This window comes from Vulpes lagopus, chromosome 10 (assembly GCF_018345385.1).
Source record: "Vulpes lagopus strain Blue_001 chromosome 10, ASM1834538v1, whole genome shotgun sequence".
NCBI classification, from domain to species: domain Eukaryota; kingdom Metazoa; phylum Chordata; class Mammalia; order Carnivora; family Canidae; genus Vulpes; species Vulpes lagopus.
In genome coordinates, this window is record NC_054833.1 from 40,504,905 (window position 1) to 40,526,497 (window position 21,593).

At 58.1% G+C, this 21,593-nt stretch overlaps 1 protein-coding gene across 2 annotated transcripts in view; it reads left to right on the top strand.

Moving 5' to 3' along the window:
- The window catches only part of NECTIN1 (nectin cell adhesion molecule 1), a 64,786-nt gene that overhangs the window by 33,841 nt on the left and 9,352 nt on the right, over positions 1–21,593 (top strand). Inside the window, exons 2-5 of one of the 2 annotated variants that reach the window (XM_041770948.1) lie at positions 14,524–14,874; positions 15,422–15,724; positions 16,128–16,245; positions 17,651–17,802. In XM_041770948.1, coding sequence (XP_041626882.1) covers positions 14,524–14,874; positions 15,422–15,724; positions 16,128–16,245; positions 17,651–17,802 — 924 coding nt within the window. Of the gene's footprint in view, positions 1–10,427; positions 14,875–15,421; positions 15,725–16,127; positions 16,246–17,650; positions 17,803–21,593 lie in introns of those variants that run through there. The other variant, XM_041770946.1, reaches the window with a different exon arrangement.

Consider the following 21,593-nt stretch of genomic DNA (forward strand, 5'->3'; position numbering starts at 1 on the left):
TTGAGCGAGGAGCCATTAGCCAGGGTGAAAATGCATAGGCGCGAGGAAGAAAACCCACCGTTTCCCAGCATTAAAAATGAAAGCAGGAGACAGCACAGCAAAGCAGAGGGCCCCAATTAAAGCTGGGGCCTCGCTCATTAAGCTAATTTGACATGCTATCCCGGCAGCCTCTGGTGGGAAGCCCGCCGGCAGAGGTGGCTGGGAGTTCTCTGTACATCGTAGGCACTGAGTGGGCCCCAAAGTACCCCCCCTCCAGGCCTCCAGTCCCCTGCTCAGGGAGGGGTGTGAAGAGTCTCCTTAGATTTTTCATTAGCACCTGCTGCCCACTTCCTGGGCTTCAGGGTAGCTAATAATCCAGAGCAGGGGTGGGGGCTGGGCTGGGGGTACAGGGCAGGGATGAAAAATGAGAATAACCATCCATTTCTGGAGTTTGGGGAAAAGACAGAGGTTAGCAGTCCCTCTCCTCTTTAGCCCTGGAGCTGAGGGGACTGCTTAAGTGGGACTCCCCTCATGGGATGGTTGTAAAAACTGTGGGCTGGTTATCTATGTAAATGACTGACACACCATAGGTGCTTAGTTGTGGTAGCCATTATTTGCATTTCTGGAGCTTTGGCATACCTGGCCCTCCCAGGCCCCAGGGTCCTAGAGGCAATGGGGTCGATGTGAGCACCAGCATCTCTTAGTTGGAGAATCCCAGCAACAGAAAGAGGAAAGAAGATCCACAGCCGGAGATTGGCAGAGTTCAGACTAGGGGTCAGGTTTGTAAACTCGTGGATCGGGAGGCAAAGGGAACAAGGGAAGAATGGAGGCTTGATGTGTTTGAGATGCCCAGTAACATCCCATTGGCTGGGAATGCCCTGGTCCCAGCCAGCCCTGTCATCCTGACAGATGTAGGGATGGAGGGCTCAGCCTCACCCGGAGCCAGGGTGAGGGGATGGCGTCTGCCCTCCCAAAAAAGAACCCAATCCAACCCCATTACCTTGGCTGCCGACAGGCAAGGGTCCCACGTATCTAGTCTCACCTTTACCTGTGATTCTGGGGCTTGGTAAGGGTGTGCTGGCCGCTCATCTCCCAGGAAGGGGAGAAAGGGGGGCCCTGGGCAGCCCATGTGGTGGTGAGGAGCATAGCCTCACCCTGAACAGAGCCTCACGGAGGCTGCGCGTGGTGAATCGGCTTCATAGACTGTGCGACTTAGGCAGGTGACTTGACCTCTCTATTTCCTCATCCCTGAAATGGAGACAGTAATGCGACCCAGATCCCGGAGTTGTTGTGAGGATTAAGTGAGTTAATATAAGTAAACATTCAGGAACACCTAAGTTATACACATGTGTTTACTGTTCTTGCCATCCGTTGGCAAAGGTCTGTCAAGGAACATCGCGTGGGACGCCCAGCTTCTGCTGCTAAGCGGGTAGACCCAATCTTGAGGCAGGCAACACCCTTCTCAGACAGTGGAACCCCCACACCTCTGCCACCAGCCGCTCCCCAGCTTTCAGGGGCCATTGTGAGTAGTGCGGTGGGCAGGGCCACCAGGGCATGAGAATGGGAAGGAGAGGGAAGAGGGGGGAGCAGGTGGCCGGGAGGCTGGGCTGCATCCCTGCAGCTGGGCGCCGTGCCCCGCTGCCTACGTGCGCGCGCTCTCTGCAAAGCAGGACGGGAAGCAGGTCCTGGCATGCCGGGCCCCTACCCAGTGACTCCTGAAACCCCAACAAGTCTCTGAAACCCCAACAAGTCTGAGCTGGAAGCAAGTCTGGGTGTGGCTCCTAATAAGATTGGTGTTGGGTAAAGGGATGGCAGGGAGGAGGGGAGGATAGTAGGAGAAAGACCCCCCCTTCCTCAAAACTCGGACACTCCTGGTGGCAAGGGAGCTGGGGGAGAGTGGGCAGGGCTGGGAGGAATGGCCAGAACTTGGGGTTTCCCCTTCTTGCCTCTTAGGTCCTCTCAGCCACTGCGCCCCTGCCCTGTGGAGCAGGAAGACAGGCTATGGCAAGGGCAGGGACCTGTGCCCCTCAGCATTTTGCCAAGAAGAGGGTGATGATTTCAGTGCTGAGAAAGGAAAGAAGGGAGGAAGGAAGGCAAGGTGACAGCCTGAGGCCAGGAGCAGTGAGGCCAGGCAGGACATGTCCCCGAAGACCCCAGGACCACGGAAGTCATTTTATATAGATGCCCTCCCTCCCTCCTCACCCCAACCAAATGAGGTGGCCTCGCCTTAGGCCCATTTTATGGGTGGGAAGGCTGGGTTTCGGGAAGGTTGTGGGACTTGTTTGTGGGTCCTACTGCTAGTAAGAGCTGAAGCTGAAATTAGCAGCAGGACAAGCTACAAAGCGTGGGCCTGCCCACCATCCCCTTTCAGCCTCCCGGGCGCCAGGCAAAGGCACAGCCCAGGGCAGACTTTCCAGGGACTGCATATGTCCACAAGGCCCTGCCGTGGGAGGCCGTGGGAAGCCGGGTGCCCCTGTCAGGTGGACCCTCCCACACACACAGGGGAGCCAGCCACACCCTGCAACATGATGTCAGGTCTCCTTTGGAGACCCCTCTTCCTGTGGCCACCCCAAGGGGGAGGACTGTCAGGCAGAACAAAAAAAAACTGCTTCCTCCTGGGGTGCCATGGAGCTGAGGCAGATTAGGAGATTAGGACAGAAACGATGGAAGGTTCTGCTTTCTGTGGTTAAAACCAGAAAGAGGTTAGCATGGGAGTAGAGTCATAACCCCGGTCTTGTGGTCTAGGTTGGCATTGACATTGAGATCGGACTGGGGCTTATGTTGGGGTTTACACTGTGGTTGGGGAGGATGCTTCTCAGGGTTAACACTGGGGTCGATACAGTGAGCTGGGGGTGTTACAGCTAAAGCTGGTGCTATCCAAGAGGCTGGAGGGGTTTGAGGAGTTCAACACCTTGTGGCTCCTATTTGGAAGAAAAATATCCGCTTGAGCCTTGGCCTGTGGAGAGAATCGGGGCGGAGGTGGCAGCCGTGCCAGAGCAGGCTGAGTGGAGGGGGTGTGAAAAAAAAAGAGGCGGGTTCTGAAGATGATGGAAGGGCCCTGGCAAGACTCCCCCTTCCCTTTTTCCTAAGCTTCCGCTCACTTCTGTTGTGACCCACTGCACCCCAGGCCTCCCGGGAGGCCACCCAGACGTAACCTGAATTTCTGAGACATTGGGAGATGCTCTCATTTGCAGGGCTTGGGTTCACCTATCCGCCCAGGGAGCTCGAGCACAAAGGATTTGCCTCCCCCGGCCCACCTCCAGCCCCATGCTGGAGACCCCGTAGGTGAGGCTTCTGGGGTGTCACTAGCTGTAGAAGGTCAAAGAGGAAATGTGACAGACCCCAAGCCTTTTCCAGTTTTGGTCCCCTTGTGGGCTCCCTGGACCGTGCCCAGTAAAGAGGTTGAATGCCGCCACCTGGAGTGCAGAGAAACCCCAGAGCCCGGAGCAGAGCTCAGAGAGCAGCAAGGAAGGCTTTCTGGGGGGATGGAGACAGCACGGCTGGGACCAGGTTGTGGCAACTAGAGATGCTGCGGGAGGGGCTTCATGTAGGAGGGGGCACTGAGCAGGGGAGGGCTCCTGCCCCATCGCGGACCTCCTGAGTCCAGGCCCCAAGCCCCCATCCCAGCACCACCTGCAGAGTCTGCGGGGGGGAGTCCCAGGAGTCCAGGTCGGGGCTGCTTCAAGGTCTTGTGAAGGGCAGCGTGGAAGACCCGGCCCTTCCTGCCCTGCCCGGGAATGTTCTATCTAACCTAAAAGTGAAATAGGTGTGGGGCCTGCAGCCGGCGGCTGCTTCATAGGCCGCATCGGATGCAGGTGGAGAAGTTGTCTTGGGCTCTGATCATGGGCGACCCGCCCTCCTGCCCAAGGGCCAGCGTCCCCACTGTGCTGTGGCTGCAGAGCGTGCGCGCCAGCCCGAGGTACCACTGAGACCGAGGCCTTCCTGTGTCTGTGAGGGGAGGGGGCTCACGGGGCGGTCTCCACCCCATCCCATCTTCCCCCCCCACCTCGGATGTGCGAGGGCGGCCTCCTGAGCTCCGCGGTCGCTCCTTGCCCGGCCAGCAGCGGTTCCCCGGCGCACACCCCGGAGCCCGGTCGGCTGGGGACAGTCAAGCCCTAGGAGGAGCCCCAGAGGCAGGAGAGAGAGCTGCCGGCCCACACGGAGGGGCCTGGCCGGGGACCGGAGGGCTAGGAGCGACACATGCCAGACACATGCCAGCCCAGGGCTGGACGGGCACGGGGGCTGAGGTCGTAGGGTCCTAGTGCCACAGGGAGGGGAGGTGCGTGCACCGCACCTCCTGCGGCCCAACGACCCGCAATCGGCCGCCTGCATTAAAAGGGAAAAGGAGAGAGTCAGACCCGGGGTGAGAAGAGCAAACGGCAAAACTTAATGACTTTAATATGAAAGAATTTGCCACTAATTAAGTACAAACACTCCACTAATGCAGGGAACACATGTTGTGGATTTCACTTAAGCAGAAACCAAATGAGGTGCAAACCTTCCGAAATGATAGCGGTTTACCAGCCGGAGAAAGACGCTGCCCGACCTCGTTTCCGCTCGTAGGAACACGCTGCCTGTCTTCGCAGCCTCTCCGCCTCCCTGTGCCAGGCGCCCAGCCGCACCCCCACTGCTGTGTCTCCGCCGCCCTTCTGTCCTCCGAGGACCCGCACTGCTCCATCACCGTGTTCTGACAGCACAGGGCGGTGGGCTACAGGCTCCCCGGGGACCTCTGGTCCTCTCCACCTGCCTTCCCCAAACACACCTCATGCACCCCCTTCCTCCTATACAGCCCCCAGCAGGCTCTCCAGGCAGGAAGGCCTGCACCCCTGCTCTGACCCGCCACTGGGCCCCAGGGCCCAGGACAGTTCCCCTCCCGAGAGCCCACCAGCCACGCCGAGGTCTGCCCTGCACATCCCCACACCCTGCAGCACCCCTGCCTGAGCTCCCCGCCCTTCCCTCTAGGCCAGTGGTCTGTACTGGAGGCTGTTTTGTCCCACAGGGAACATTTGGCGATTTCTAAAGCTATTTCTTGCTGTCCCAGTGGAGGAAGGATGGGCAGAGGCCAGCGATGCCACTGAACACCCTGCAGCACGCGGGACAGCCCCCACGACAGAGAATTATCAGGCCCTAAATGTCAATAGCCCCAAGGTTAAGGACCTCTGCCCCGGGACCGCGGCCTCATCACAGGGAGGGCTTGCGCAAGATCACGCGGAGGCTGGCAGAGCCAGAATAGAAACCAGCTTGCCTGATTTCTAGGTGGCTTCTTTCCCCGAGCCTGTAATAACAATTAGACAACCCATTATGTAGCATAACTATGTGCCAAGCACTGTGCTAAGAGCTTCTATGAATTATCTCACTTAATCCTCAAATCGACCCTAGGCAACAGCACTATAATTGTACCCATTTCATACATGACAAACTGAGGCACAGAGAGGGTGATGCAGTCACCCAGCCAGTAAGGAGTGCGAACAAGCCCAGGCCCGTCTGAACTCAAAGTCAGTGCTCGTGGATGAGTTACTGTCTTCTGCACCTCCACCCTGGTCCTCTTAACGCCTTCCCCATCAGTCTCCCACCCAACCCTCCGCTCTTAGAATGAGCCTCCTGGGAAGCAGACAGGACATCCCTGCCCCATGCCCACCCCTCGCTGCCCCTCCCCACACAGGCCCAGCCCCCAGGCTCGGGTACAGACAGCCGCCTGGAGCCGGACAGGGCGTGGGCAGAGCTGGGCACTGGGGTGGTCTGACAAGTCCCTTCTGGCAAGAGGCAGATCTAGAGACTCCACTTCCAGACAGGCGGCAGGACGGAGACAATGCATATGTTGATACGGAGCTTTCAAAAGGTTCTCCTGGGGAGGCCTAAGGGATTCTCCCTCTGTTTTCATGGCAGCCCCCCGCCTCTCACACCCCCACACCAGCTCTCTGGAGAGGCTGCTGCCTACACTCCCCAAAATGTGTCATTAAAGACGCACCCTTGCTGAGGGGGGCCCTGGCTGCCGTGGCTGTCTGCTGAGAGGTGTGTCGTCTGTGCAGGTGGGGTGGACACGGTTGGCGTGGGCTGCAGAGATGGGACCTGTGCAAACCCCAGACTTCGAGTCCGGCCTTCCAGGCTCCTCCAGGCCTCAAAGGGCTAAACCAGGAGGAACCTAGGCTGTGCTGGGAGGGGTGCGGAGCTGGAGGGGGGCGCGGCGTGCAGGCTTCACAGGGCTGAGACCTTGGGAGCAGGGCCTCCTCTGCAGCTTGCTTGGGTGAGAAGAATATTTTTCACCTCTGGTCTAGAGTGAGGAAGGAGGCAGGGCTGTGTGCTAGGAATTGGGGCAGAGGAGAGAGGAAAGAAACTGAGACGTGGCAAGTGGGAAGCAAGCAAAGGATGTGGGACTGTGATGAGACCAGCAGGATACCTTTTGGGGTACAGCTTCCTGATTTCAGTCAAGAAAATTCCAGCCCTGACCTGCTTGTCTTGGGTGCAGATGGGAGGCCTCGCTTTCCAGCTCTGTCCTCCTACCCTACCTGCTGACACCGTGCTGTGTCCTCCCTTTGACAGGCCCTGCCCTTGATCAATGTGCGATTTCAGACCCAAGATGTGGCTAAGCCTGGCCTGGAACCCCAGCTGGCTCGGAGCCTTCTCCACCAACCACGCAGGGCTCCCTTCTGCCTACCGTATGCCTACTCTTTGCCCGCACTAGGAGAGATGCTATGATAGATGTATCGTACTGGGGCCCTCGGGTGCTTGATCCCTCACTCGGCGGGGGGAGGGGGGGTTCTCCAGGAAACCTCCTCCTCAAAATCAAGGGTAAGGTCACTCAGGAAGGATGAAGAGGACTGGGGCACAGGTAACAGGGTATGGACTTGCAGCAGAGGGAGTAACTTGGCAGGCAACGGATGACATTCCCTGTGGCGGGAGAGAGACAGAGCAGGGAGGAAGGAGGTGGCTGCGGGCTCCGGCGCCCAAGATGAGGTTTGGAGCCCAAAAGGACTTTGCACTTGATCCCGAGGGCTGCAGGAAACCCATGGAAGGATTTTAAATAGAAAATGATTTATGTTTTAGAAAGTGGTGAATGGGTTGGAGGAGAGCCTGGAGGCAGGTATGTGGACTTGGCTGTGGCCTGCGCCCGGGCGGGGCTTGGGGAGGAGGGGACGCACGCGGTGGTGGCAGTGGTGGCAGCTGCAAGAATAAGATGCTGAGCTGCTGAGCCTTACGTTAAGCCTTGAAGGGAAGGGCTTAGGATTTACTTAAATGGGGGTAGGGGTGGTTAGAGTCCCATCTGAGGGTGTTGAGAAAATAAGGAAGTGAGACTCTGCTGGAGGTGGGGGGCGGGGAAGAGACTGCACTAGTGGGGGGAGGGGTGGCTTATGGGGAGTCTGGATGGGGGCCAGTGGGGATGGAGAACAAAGATGAATTCCAAAGCGTATAGGAGCTAGCATCCGCCCCACTCTGCTGCTGTGCAGCCTGGATTTTCCACATTCCGCCTAATCTAGGAGGTCTTCCTGGAGGAGCTGGGCAGTAGACAGAGGTGGAGCAGCCCTTTGGTGACAAAGTCCTAGAGTCCGATCCTAGAAGGTGCAGACCTAGGGCAGAGAGACAACCAGGCAGGCGATGTCCGAAGTATAGTCTTCCAGGGTCATGGGGTCCAACACTCTCATTTTACAGAAAAGGACACTGAAGCCAGAGAGGGAACAGCCATACCTGAGGCCACATAGAGACATGTGACTGGGTCATGGGGACCAGAGACTTCCTCTCCTGACCTCCAGCACATACTCCTCCCCACCACTGGGCCAGAGGAAATGCTGCAGGTGCAGGGCGAGCAGTCCAGAGAGGATCAACAGGTGGAGTCTGAAGGCTCGAGCCAGAGAGCCGCAGAACTGAGAAGGCCTCTCTGTTCCTGGGACGTCCTGGGGGAGTCAGGAGCTGCTCTGGCCTGGCCCTGCCCTGGGCCCTGGGGAGGGGGCAGCCAACAGGAACAGGCCTGCGGGAGAGGTCCAGGTGTTCCTGGCCACTTGCTCCCCAGCGGGAGAAGGCACAACCCAGCTCCCTGATTCATCCCGGTCCCCCAACCTGTCCTGCTAGGTTTCGGAGAGAGCTGAGACTTGCCGGAGCAGCCCCCACCACCACCACCACCACCACAACCCCGGGGCTTCCACGCTGCTGGGGCTGCTGGGGAGCAGGCCGGCCCAGCCTGTCTGGAAGCTCCTGGGCTCCTCCACCACCGAGCTTTTCCCAGGCTGCCGCGCCCCCTCCTCTCCCACGCACTGCGCTCACCCGCCCAAGGCTCCGGCGCCAGCCCCACAGCCCATCATTAAACCAGCTCCATGTCGGGAGTTTGAGGGGGGTCATCAGCCAAGAAGAAAACCTCGGCAGTTTTTCTGTGACCCCAAATGAGGGGCGGAGGCGCCTGGGTTTGGACAGTAGCAATTAGCCCCTGACTGTGGGATGGTGGGATGTTATCACCTCTGCTGGCAAGGTGGATGCAACAGGGACTCAAAGCCCTGGGACACCTGGAGCCATCCCAGCAGGCACTGCTCCCAGAGAGAGTCCCCCAGGGCCCACTCCCACCGGGCAGAGCACCTGCAGTGCAGGAGGCACTCAGCCTTGGTGACCAGGGACCTAGGGGGATGGGGACAAGGACTGGGTCAGCTGCTGCTGCTCCTGGTCCTCACTGAGCCCTCTGACCTGGGTCACCCTGGACGCCGTCCTGGGCATGGAAGGGACCTCAGAGGGTAGAGATGCAGCCTGGGCCCTCGGGGGCTCCCGAATAATGGGGAAGCCTGCCTGGGGCATAGATACAAGATGAGACAAGTTCAAAGGACCTCGGTGAGAACCCTGCTCTTGTGGGTTCTTGCTGGCAGACTGGGTCTGGGCAACACTGATTGGCAAAACCTTCCCAGAGGAGGGGACCCTAGAAAGGGGATTCCCTTCTGATCATACCCTCTTCCTTGCCAGCCTCTCCCCCAGGTCGATCGGCCTTGGCATCAGAAAGTGAGGAGCTGGCCAGCCCTGGGAGTTGACATTTAGGGAAGTAGCTGCCCAACTGGGAGGAGGGGCCCTCTAACCTTTCACTGTGCTGACTCAGCAGGGTTTCAGCTGGAGGCCCTACCCCACCCCCCACCCTAGCCCACCCTCCCTCCCCAGGTGAGTCATTCCCACTTACCACTAAGCTGGTTGCTAACCGGATGTCCTCTTCCTTTCTGCCAGTTCTGGGGTGGTGGTGGTGGTGGCAGGGAGTGAGATCCCTGGAAAGCCCTAGGGATGGATCCCAAAGGATTTGGGGCTCTGAGAGGGCGTAGGTGGGGAGCCCAGTGCTCCTCCCACAATGGTCCTCCCAGCCGGGTCTGTGCCTGCTGTCCACCCAACTGAGGGCACCCAGGCCGAGTCTCCGAACAGGGATGGGGGCCAGAGGAAGAGCTGGTCTGTGCTAGAAATCCCAGAACCCCCTCCTTTTGCCGGTGCCCCCCCCACCCGCCCTCATGGGCCCAGTCCCATCCTGCCTGGCCAGAGAGGGGTGGGGGGGGGGTCTGATGTTTCAAAGGGCAGGAAGAGAAACTGCTCAAGGTGGGTGTGGGGAGCAGATGCCCCCCATTCTGGGCCACACCCCACTGCGTGGGAACCCATGGCCTCAGCTTCGGATTAGCTCCGTGGCAGGCAGGGCAGGGGGCGGGGCCCTGGGGAGCAGGTCTGTCGGCCACAACTGAGGAGCCTTTGTGTTTTGTTGCTGAGCTCGGGCTTTTACAGGTTCCTGACGTCTGGGGGGCCGGCAGATGCCTGGCTGGCTCAGCACTTCTGCGAAGCCATGAAGGCAGTCCAAACTGCCCAACCCCAGCTCTGATGGGGAAACTGAGGCACTTGCACCCAGGCACACAGGGCCCTGGGTCCCAGACCCTGGCACAAGCTCACAGGGTGGTCAGGGAAAATGTTGAGGTCAGGAAAAGGAAAAACACCATTCCTTGATATCCGTGGGATACCAGAACCTCTCTGCTGAGGACAGAGGCTCCCATGGATCTCTCTACCCTTCACTCCCACCTCTCTGGCTCCTTCCTGCTCTGTCCCTCCTGCAGGTGCCCCCACCCGGGCTCCCACTGGCTTCACCCCTGGCCCCCAACCTCTTGCCCCACCCGCCCACTGCGCCCAGCACAGGGTGACCTGCAGGCACCGTGGCTGCATTTTATAACTGGTATTCCTGCCATTTATCAAAAGGAGCAAGAGAGGCTCTGAGATCACATTTCAGGAAGGACGGATGCCACCCAGTATGGCACCCTGGGGTGTTAGATGAAGAACGTGAGTCCCTTATAAAAAAGTAGAGTGGGGTCTTCCCAACCAGCACTGGGCTGGTTGCTGCTCTTCTGTGTCCCTGAGCAAGTGAGCCAACCCCTCCAGATCCTGGACTCCTCCTTTGTAAAATGACAGATTATGTGGTCCATGGAGCTCCAATCTGCTACCATTCTAGTGGTCCCGTCCCCGACATGTGGGACAGCCCCTGCTTCTCACGTAAGAGGGGGCCTGTGCGAGAGGACAGATGATGCCTTGTGTGGAGCAGCCCTAATGGCCTGGGGAACCAGAGAAGGTTCGAGGGCTAGTCTCTTGAGTCCTGGATCCTGCCAGCGAGCCACGATGCGATCAGCTCAACCCCAGGCAAACCCGTGTCTTCCCTCTCACACAGGGATTCACAATCTGCTGGAAGCCAGGCAGGACACAACACCAGGAAACACACTAGACACACACACCAGGAAAAGAGAAGTTAAAGGGATACAGATGACGATAAAGGCGGTGGTGATGGTAATGGTGGCTACTACCGTTTACTGCACACTTAATTTTGTGCTAAGTGCTGCTTTCTAGTTTTGCATGTACTCGTTTAATCCTGAGAACGACTGTATGGGCTAGGTATGACTGTTATGCCCATATTACAGATGTGCAATCTCAGTGCAAATTGAGGCACAGAGAGGTCAAGTCACTTGCCCAAGGTTTCACAGCTTGTACGTGACAGAGGGGGGATGCAAATCCCCACTGTCTGGCTCTTTCCAAGCCCATGTCGTGCCCGAGGCGGGGAAGAGATGGGACAACCCTTTAGAGAAGGGGAAGAGCTCAGGCAGTATTGGGGAGACACAAGGGTCAGCTTTCAGGTCATCAGGGCCTGAGTGGTTGATGGAGAAGCTTGGACAGGCCTGGCCTCCTGTTTCCGCCCCCTCTCCCAGGCCTTCCAGAGGAGGTTTATGGCCCACCTCTTCCTGCGTGGAGGAGGGCCCTCTTCCTGGGTCACTACCCTGATCCAGCCCTTTCTCCGCCTCTGCAGCAGTGATCCCCGCTCCCCCATTCCCTGCGACACTCTGCTCCTGCCTCTCCATCACTGGAGGTGTGCCCCCCTCTCCAAAAGCCTCCCAGTCTGCCCAGTCGAAAGCATGAGGCATATCTCCCCCACCCTGCATCCTCAGGCCAAGACTGGCAATCCCAATCCAGGAGCTGGGTTCTGAGTTTCTGAGCCTGGAGTGGGGTGGAGGGCTTAGGGAGGGTCTTCAGACCTTGCCAGTGTCGTCAGCCCCTCCCAGTTCCAGGACTCTGGGAGTGGGGAATGACCCCAAACCCTGTACCCCAAGGGCTCCCTTGTTCCCAGTGGACTGTGGACAGAGGTCAACATCAAAATGACTCCACCTCCTCCTTAGAGGCCCTCCCCCACTCTCATCTGCCCACTCATCACTAGGAGAGAAGGGGCAAGGGCTAGGAGAACTGGCTTTGTGTGCAATGAGCTGACATGCCAGGCACTCTCCTTGCTAGCCCCCCATGGGGCTGCTTCTGAAGAGGAGAGAGGGGCCTTAACCCCAAAACAGACATCAGGGTGGGGAGGGCTGCCTCGGTCTGGTTAGGCACTGATGGACGAGACAGGGCTGCTGGGGCACCGGAGCCCCTGGCGGCACTCGCCCCGCCCCCATGCCCAGGCCACTGTCAGCGATCTTCCCTCCTGGCATTCACAGCTCTGAAGGGTGAGGTCACTGCTGAAGACACAGCAAATGAATGGGAGTGTGTGTGCCAGGCACTGGAGCCTGCCTGTCCCCACACCTGCTGAGGACTGAGATGAGAGATGGGGTCGAGGCAGGCTTGGTGAGCTGTGTCCCACTATGGGCCCCACCATGCCTGGGCACCAATCTCAAGACAGCTCCTGGTGCCCACGCCCCAACCCCCAACCCCAACCTATGGCCCAAGCCCTCCCAACTGGCTTTTCCTGTTTTCTGGCTTTGTGTGGTGAAAGTTCCCCAATTATACCCACATTATCTCAGCTGCTGGGCAACCTCCAGCAGGTTGATGAGTGGCGACTAGGGGGGTGGGGGAGGGAGCACCCACTTATCCTGCTGGGAGGGCCTAGGGCTTAACCGCTTGCCAACTGGCCAGTCAGCAGGAGCACTAGGCTGTCTGGCCCACTGACCTCACCGTGGGACTTGCTCTGGGGTGGGGCCCCAGCTGGGCTGGACTGCAGTTCAGGGAAACAGACTCAGGGCCAGAAGGGACCATGGGAACTGGGGGAGTCCTGTTCCCTTACAGAGGAGAAAAATAGGGCTCAGGAGGGGGAAGTGGCTGGCCAAGGTCCCAAGATCCATTCAGAAGGGAGCTGAGAGAACCCAGCCCTCCCGATTCCCTGATGGATGCTCCCTCCATTGTACTCCCACCAGCCCACAGTGCTCTCTGCCCAGGGACATGTCAGAGCCCCATAGACCAGCTGGAGGGGTAGGGGTGGGGTACCCCAGGTCAGCTTTTCAGGGCTGTGTGGATATGAGTAGAGAATAGAGAAGTGAGGAGCATCAGGGAAGCTTTCAGAGCATGGCAAGGACCTGGCTCAAAGGGGCCAAAGATCTATCCATTCAGCAAGCATTTTTGAGTACCTACTGTATGCCAAACACAGAGGATACTACAGTGACCTAGGAGACATGGCCTGTGTACCCTCCTGAAGGCAGGAGTTGGGGGTAGCAGCTTTCACCTGCTGTGGTCTTCCAAGCCCCTCAGAGGAGTGTGCCCTGCCCATGTGCAGAGGCACATGTGAGCCCCACGTTTCCAGTCTTGAACCCCAGTCTCCCTTGGGAGACCCTTAAGGCCATCCCCCTGCCTCTGGGTCAGTACAGGCCTTGGCATTCATATTATTAATGGTGCTCAATAAATTGAGTGCAGTAAAGATGTGACCAAACGAAGTGTGCAGAGGCACCGCCAGTAACAGAGCTCAGTAATGAGCTGGGGCTGGAGAGACCCACCGGAGGGGATGGCTGCCCTGGGTTTCGGGGTAGAGCAGAGCTCAAACAAGTCATTCTAGTGGGAATAAAGCAATCGGTGAGGAGACTGGGGGGAATTGATTCATTCATCCGATGCCACTGATCACTCCCTGTTTCTTGCAAATCTCTATTCTCACGGGTTCCGTTGCAATTTGTCTGGCAACAAAGATCTACTGAGCGTCTACTGTGTGCCAGACGCTGGGCTGGGCAGTGCATAGATGCTGCTCTGGTGGAGAAGTCAGAGGCGCGAACAACCACATGCTAAGGCAGAAAAGATCTGTAGCAGAGGTGGCGGGGAAGGTCTGGGAAGCTTCTTAAAAGAGGTGGCCTGAGTGGGAGATCCTTCGGTGGAAAAGGGGAAGAGCCTTCTAGGGCCTTCTAGGGTGCTGCGTGAGCAAGAGTCTAGTAGGAGTGTTAGGAGGAGGGAGAGAGGGAGGAAGGGAACACGGGAACATGGCGTGTTCTGAGGAGGGGCCGTTTGACACAGTTGGAAGGCATCATGTACGGAGAGATGTGGACCAAGAGGCAGGGCCCAGATAACCAGGATGTTGAATGTCGAGACATTTTTAGGCTAGATCAGTAAGGCAGTCAGGAGCCAGCCAGTAGGGCCTTGCACAGCACCTACTTCAACCTGCCTGGCTGGGTGACAGGGACGGAGCCGGTGCCCCCCAGGGCGTGGGCACCCAGTCTTAAGGGAGAAGACCTATGGGGGTGGCCACCATGGCGGCCACTGTGAGCCATGTGGGCAGCGCTTCCTGTCTCCTGACACACTTTCTCGTTAGTCCCATTTGGTTCTCCTAGCAACCCCGGTGAGGTGGAGGACTGGATCTTTATGCCCCATTTGCCAAAAGGGAACTGAGGCCCAGGAAGGCTGACGCAGTTGGCGGCTCCTAGGAAAGCAGTGCCCTCGAGCCTCCTCATCGGAAACCAGGGTGGAGGTGTATATTCGTGCCATGGAGAAAAGGCAACGTAGGAAACAATATGTACAATAGGATTCTGACTTTGTGTAGGGAAGAGACGGTCATGCAGAAACATCTAGAGAAAGGATGTAGAGGGAAGGAAGTGGAAGAGGAATGCGGCCTACAAGGTTAGCAGTGATATTTCTGAGCAGCGGGATCATGGGTGGTGCCTTTTCTTCTCGGTAGTTTTCAGTATTGCCTAGAGTGCTTTTATTACAAGCAGAGTACTATCTTTATGATGAGAATCAAAAGAGAAATACCGCCAGGAAGAAAGCCGCAGCGCCCCGGGAGCCTGGGTGGGGGGCCGAGCCTGTCACTGACCAGCCCCGCGTCTCCTCCGCCAGGCACCAACGCCCAGGTGGTCCAGGTGAACGACTCCATGTATGGTTTCATCGGCACGGATGTGGTGCTGCACTGCAGCTTCACCAACCCGCTGCCCGGCGTGAAGATCACCCAGGTCACCTGGCAGAAGGCCACCAATGGCTCCAAGCAGAACGTGGCCATCTACAACCCAGCCATGGGCGTCTCGGTGCTGGCTCCCTACCGCGAGCGCGTGGAATTCCTGCGGCCCTCCTTCACCGACGGCACCATCCGCCTCTCCCGCCTGGAGCTGGACGATGAGGGGGTCTACATCTGCGAGTTTGCCACCTTCCCCGCCGGCAATCGGGAGAGCCAGCTCAACCTCACCGTGATGGGTAAGCTGGCCCGACCCCTCCCTCCCTGCTTGTGCAGGGGCCTGGGGCCTGGGGCTTGGCCATCCTCACTGTGTGCCTCAGTGGCCCCAGACCTTCTCCCTGGGTTGACATGCTCCCAAAGCTCCGGGCCTGGTGCTTCCAGTCCCTTCCAGCCGGGCTGTCCCACAGTTCACTGGGGGTCGGGAGCAGGGCCTTAGCTGTGGACAGAGCTGAGGATTAGGATTCAGGCTGGAGGCCCACCTGGGTACTTCATGGATGACCGGGAAGCAGCCAGAAGCTTCAGACACCAGGTAAGGAAAGGGGCCGCATGAGCCACTTGCCTTGAGCATGCCAAGGCTCTGAGAAGGCTTCAGCTTGACAAGATCGGCTACCAGTCGTAGAGCAGGAAGGACGTAGGTTAGATATGAAGCAGTCCCATGAGAAGCGATGGGAGCCACTCTGGTGCAGCACAGCTGAGAGGCAAGGATGGCGAGGGCCACATCCCGGGCCTGCACACTTTGAGTGGGGCGGTAGAGCTGGTGCCATGGCTCTCTCTGCTTCCCCGCAGCCAAACCCACCAACTGGGTGGAGGGTACCCAGGCCGTGCTTCGAGCCAAGAAGGGGCAGGACGACAAGGTCCTGGTGGCCACCTGCACCTCCGCCAATGGGAAGCCTCCCAGCGTGGTGTCCTGGGAAACCCGCCTGAAGGGCGAAGCGGAGTACCAAGAGATCCGGAACCCCAACGGCACGGTGACCGTCATCAGCCGCTACCGCCTGGTGCCCAGCCGGGAGGCCCACCAGCAGTCCCTGGCCTGCATCGTCAACTACCACATGGATCGCTTCCGGGAAAGCCTCACCCTCAACGTGCAGTGTGAGCAGGGCGCGGTGTGGGCCGGGTACCCGGGGTGGGCACCCCTGTCCCTCCCCCCACCTCCCCCATGCCAGCCCTCCCTCCTCCTCTGCTTCTCTCCTCCTGCCACTCCCCCCACTCCTTCCTCCTCACCCCTCTGACCTTCCCCTCCTTCTTGCTTTTTGGGGGTGCTTTGTCCTCCCTCTTCTCTTCTTCCATCTCCCTTGGCTCATCTGTCCTTGTCCTTCCTCATCCTCCTCGCTCCTTCTGCTCTGAGGGCCCGTGATCCCCATCCACCTCCTCCCTCTCCCCATCTCCAGCTGTCTCCATGTCACTGCTACCTCCTATCCCTTCCCTGGCCAAGGTCCCCTCACCCTGCCTCTCCTGCCCTTACCCTTCTCAAACATCATCCCCGGCCCCACAGATGAGCCCGAAGTGACCATCGAGGGATTTGATGGGAACTGGTACCTTCAGCGGATGGATGTGAAGCTCACATGCAAAGCCGATGCCAACCCCCCTGCCACCGAGTACCACTGGACCACGTAAGTGCTCTGGGGCTGGCTGGTCACAGGGAGGTACCCACCCCTACCCCGCCACCTCCAGGAGCATCGTGTCAGGAGGAAATGAGGATCCTGGTTCAGGTTTCTCAACGAGATGGGGAGATCCCAGGCACAGACACCCCATGTCTGGCAGCATCAGGGTCAGTGGGCCAAACCATTCTGCCAGAGGGGGATTCCCTCATAATCCACTTGCCTTCTCCCTAATAAAGAATGTTATCGTTTCCCTTTGGTGATTCAGTCTGAGTCACTCCCACTCCAGCCCCCGCTATTTATTTTTATCGAGGTGTCCCCAGGGAAGCTGGCTTTCTGGAGCATCCCAGATCTCTCTTTGTTCCCGTTCCTTCTCTCCGGCACCCCCAGGTTCTCAAGGAGAGGGCAGCCGTCAGCCCAGAACACCCGTGTTCATGGAGTGCTTGCCCCACATCCTGTCATCTTGTTGATGACAGTCTCTGAGCCTGGCTCTCACAGGTCCCGTCTGCCCCTCCAGCCTGCTCTGATGGCCTGAGCCAAGGTTCTTCCCAGAGAAGAGCTGGATGGAACACATAGAAAGATGGGAGTGGGGAAGCCAAGAAGCAGGTTGATGTTGATGGCCAGAAGCTTGTGCCCACATTGTGTCTATAGTCTCTGTCCACTTTGTCCAAGTGGAAGGTGCTGGCATGCCCTAGCTAATTCTCACCCTCCATCCACTTCCTAGAACCAGAAGTGCCTCTGAAGGTGCAAGTGGCTGGCCAGGGCCTGCTTGCCAATTTCAGCGGTGTGCCTGGGAGCTGCTAGGTCCAAGAGAATAATAGCTTCGAGGCCTCGGGGATCAGAAGGATGTTCCCCAGGAAAAAGGCCTGTGATAACACCCAGTAAGAAAATGAGGTAGTGAAATGGAACACGATTCCTCGACATGGGTCACATCGTGTTACCCGAGCCACTTGTCAAAATACAGATTTCCAGGCCATGGCTCCAGCAGTCCAGGTTCAGTAGATCCGGGGTTAGGACCCACACATCTCTATGATGAACCAGCAACCCAAGAAACCAAAGAGTGGTCAGAAGAGCACCATGCCAGGAGTCCAAGACCTGGCTAAGGCTCCAGTTCTATCACATAGAGCTGTGTTCCTTGACCTTGAACGTAGAGTTTCTCACCTGTTCAGTGGGACCAGTCCCTTCCTGTCCTGTCTACATTTTAGTGCTGGGACCATCAAGCATAAAACGCTGAATAATAGGAAACTGCGAAATGCAATAGGTTATTGCTGTGGTTGCTTCTCCTCCTCCCAAGACAGACCCTGCCTATTATTAACTCGGCCAAAGGGTGGGGACCCTTGGAGGCAGGTGGGTGACACCAGGGCAGCTTCTGAGCCAGAGAGTCATAACGCTCTGCCCTGTCTCCCCATCCCTACAGGCTCAACGGCTCTCTCCCCAAGGGCGTGGAGGCCCAGAACAGAACCCTCTTCTTCAGGGGGCCTATCAACTATAGCCTGGCAGGGACCTATGTGTGTGAGGCCACCAACCCCATCGGCACGCGCTCGGGCCAGGTGGAGGTCAATATCACAGGTAGGAGGCTGCACCCGGCCCTGCCTCTCTCTCCCCACCACTGCTTCCTCCACTGTCGACGCAATGCAACCTTCAGGTTCTGTTATTGCAGGAAGTTTGTGTCTCCTCTTCCTCTTCTGGATCCCCCTTGAGCTCTGGCCATTCAGTGGCCTTGCTTTGCTTTTCTCTTTCCCCTGTTATAAGGCTGTGTGTGAAACAGGGTGACCCCCCGATCAGAGAGGGGTCAGAGGGAGGCTCCAGCAGGGAGGAAGGAAGTGCTGTCTGGGAGGATGCTGTTGGGGTTGGGGAGCGGGGGACGGTGGAGGACAGGTGTTAGAGCCTGCCCGCGTCCTGTGATGCTGGCTTGGCGCGGGGGGCTTGCAGGTGGAACTCAAATCCTGCAGCTCAAGAACCCCACGTGGGCAGAAGGGTGAGGCTTACCCCAAGTGGGGACCCTGGGGGGAAAACAAGGAGACCGCCCAAAGCCATGGCAGTGCGCCCTCGACTGAATTCCTATCTTCCCTGCATCTCTCTCTGTGTCAGTGCAGATGAGGAGAATCAGCCACCTGACGTCTCAGGGCAAAGGGAAGGAGCACAGGAGCTAGCATGTTCTGGGGGAGGCTTCGCACAGGGCCACGAAAGGAGCATAGGCTTCATTGTCAGGCAGCTGGCACGCGGACAAGCCCTCCTGTGAAAATGGGGATGAGACAAGGTGCCTTAAAGGCTTGTTGTCAGAATTTGCATCATGTGGGCCCAGTACCTAGCACAGACCAGTCTGTCAACAAATGGCCCGTGCTCTGTGATTATTATCTTGATCTCTATCATTATCATTATTAATGGAAAGATCGCAACAAGCCAATAGAGGGGTACAGTAGCCATCACAAGTTCACAAGCTGGAAGAGGGAGTGTCTTTAGCATCATAGCTGAGCTGGCTGCAGGATAAGAAAGTGACAGAAAGAGCCGCCCGGGACAGGAAGTGTGGTGTCCAGGGTGCGTGTCACGCGCAGGAAGTGACCTCGGGGAGACGTCAAGCCAGGCCCTGGAGTATCAGAAGTTAGGCAGGGCAAGCACAGTTCTGAAGACCCACTAGCTCTGGGCCAGCTTCTCAGAAGTCAACCATGTTTGCGGGTATGTCCAAGGCACAGCTGCAGAATGAGCCGCCTGAAGGTGTCCAGGATCTGCACCACCTGCCCTTGGGGCTGTTCCATCCATCCTCACCAGTCTCTTGGTCATTGGCCACTTTCTTCAACCCCCTGTCCTTGGCCCTCTGACTGGTTAAAGTAGTAGAAGCATCCGAGGTGGAGCCTGGGAAAAGCTAAGGCCACCCATCCTCCAGGCTAGGCTTTGGGGTGGGAGCGGGGTGGGGCAGTGGGTAGAGTCACACACGTGTCCCCTCCTGGAGAAAATCTGGGCCAGATTTCAGTAGGAGCCTCATGGGTGCCCAGGCTCTGGCCGTGGGGCCACGGAGCAGACAGGATGAGGAGTATTCATAAGACTTAGAGTGTGACCGCGCCACTGCGAGGCATGTCCTACAAGGGACAACACACACTTGGCCTCACTGTGCGCACATCCTGGCTCTTTCTGGCTCTGTGGCCTTCACCTCTCAGCCTGTAGCACAGAGATAATCCCATTTACCTCTGGCCAGGGGCATGGACCACTGGCTGCACACACCGAGCCCCCCTGTGTGATGGTACCTTCCCCAGAGGCAGGCCATCAACACCACTGCTGCATCGCCCCCCAACTGGGGGGTGATGGGAAATCAGAGAGGAGGTCAAGAAACTGGGAGCAGTTTCCCCCATGATTCTACCCCCGGCATGAGTGGACCAGTAAGGGGCCCTTTGAGGCCTATGGGGCCAGGTGGTGCTACCCAGCCCTCAGGGCAGGGTCAAAACAGCCAAGTCAGGGCCTCCCTTTCCCCAGAGCTCAGGAGGACGCTGGATGACCAAAGTCCAGGGCTGCTCATCTGGGAGTCACATCAGGTCCAGGAGCAGGGAGGAAGGGAAGAGGGCACTTCCCAGGCCCAGGCTACAGAACAGAGAGGAAAGAAGCCAGCCATGAAGGTGGGCTGTCTCCTTGGGGCCGATGGCCGCAGTGGCACCCTGCATGGGGTCTGTGGTCAGGCCTAGCTGGCCTTGTGAGCAGGTAGGCCAGGCTGCCTGGGCTCCAGCTAGAAGAGGCACAAGGCATATCCTCCTGTTCTCCCAGAGGCACGGGGCAGGACAGGGGTGGTAACCAAGTCACACACATGGGTGGTGAGAAGGGCCTTGCATAGGCCACTCTTGTTGACAGCCCAGTGAGGCAGAAGCCAGAGAGGCGTGATGCTCACTGAATCATCGATGTGCCCAGGAGCGGTTTACCCAGCCTGTCCCAAGGGAAGGAGGGAAGCTCTTTCAGCCCCCCTGGAGGGCCCATCCAGGAAGTCTGAGCCTTGTAGAACTGTGTGTTCTTGAGCTCACAGACAACGTCTGAGCCCCAGTCCCACCTCACCTCGTGTCTGTCTCTGGGGGCCCAGTCCAAGGGACACAGCTCCAAGCCCCCCAGTCAGGAGGGAATGCAGGAGTGAGACGGATAAGTGGAAATTTAATTTTTCATTCTGGCCATCCGTTCGGGTAATAGCTTTGCCCTGGGCGCATCTGGAGAGGAAAATGAGGAGCAGCTGGGGCAGGAGGGGGAGGAGGCCTGTGGCGGGGTGTGTGCCAAAGATACGTGTGTGTGCAGGGCACGCATATGCGAGGCATTGCACCTGCACAGACACACTTTAGCACGGGCTTCTTGGGGCCCCGGATCAAGGTGGAGGAGGTGGTGTTTGAGTTGTTCCTATGAGGATGATGGAAGGTGGGGTTTGCAGGCAAGGGAAGCTCATGGGAAGGAGATGTTGGGAGCCAGGTGGGCAGGAATGGGAGAAACCAGCCTTTCTCTGTGTTGTCAAAGGCAAGTCTCTGAAGGGTTCTCAGCGGAGAAGTGATGTGGCGAGGCAGGTAGTGTAGACCAAGCATTTGGGAGGCTGTGTGGATGGCACCAGGGGACCAGTTAGGGGCTGTATAGTGAGGGCATCCCTAGTGAGAAGTAACAGGCCTGGGCTGTGGCCATGGGGACAAGGAGACAGACTCACCAGAATTGTGTATACATGTCCTCAGGGCCTAAGGCCCTCCGAGAGGCCCATTTCCAAGATCCAAGTGGCCAAGAGCAATTTCATGGGGTCCGACCAGTAGTCACAAAACAAACCAATGAGCGTCCTTCCCTTCTCCCTCTAATGTAGAGAGTGGGGAGAGGTGCTCAGGGTATGGCCTTGACCAGAGTAAAGGATCCAAATGGGACAGCATCTATCCCTGGGACTGGGGCTGTGGGGAAGAGAGCATCCAGGCCACTTCGGGAGCAGAGCAGGGAGGGTGTCTGCCCCAGTTCCTATTTCCACTGAAGTCCTGGGCTCATCCACTGGGGATGACCACTTGAGGGTGAGGGTAACAGGTCTCTCGCTTAGACTGGGAATTCTCAGAAACAAGTGTCAGTGATGCTTCGGGGTCCATCTGGAAGGGAGGGTGTGTGTGAACCTTCCACGTTGCACACCGGGGCATGAGTGTGGGCGTGTGGTCCTGAGTGTGTAAACGTGCAGTGGCAAGCAGGCGGGCGCCTGTCTGCATGCTGAGTGTGCAAACGGGAGCCCTGGCCGTCCTGTGGGCAAACATGCCTTCCTCCAGGCTGGTGAATGGCAGTGTGCTACGGAGTCTGTGTGAAGGCAGCTGCATCCCGGCCCCTGGGAGGACTCAGTGCTGCTCCAGCTTGATGAGGCCCTGTCCAGTGGCCTGACTCGC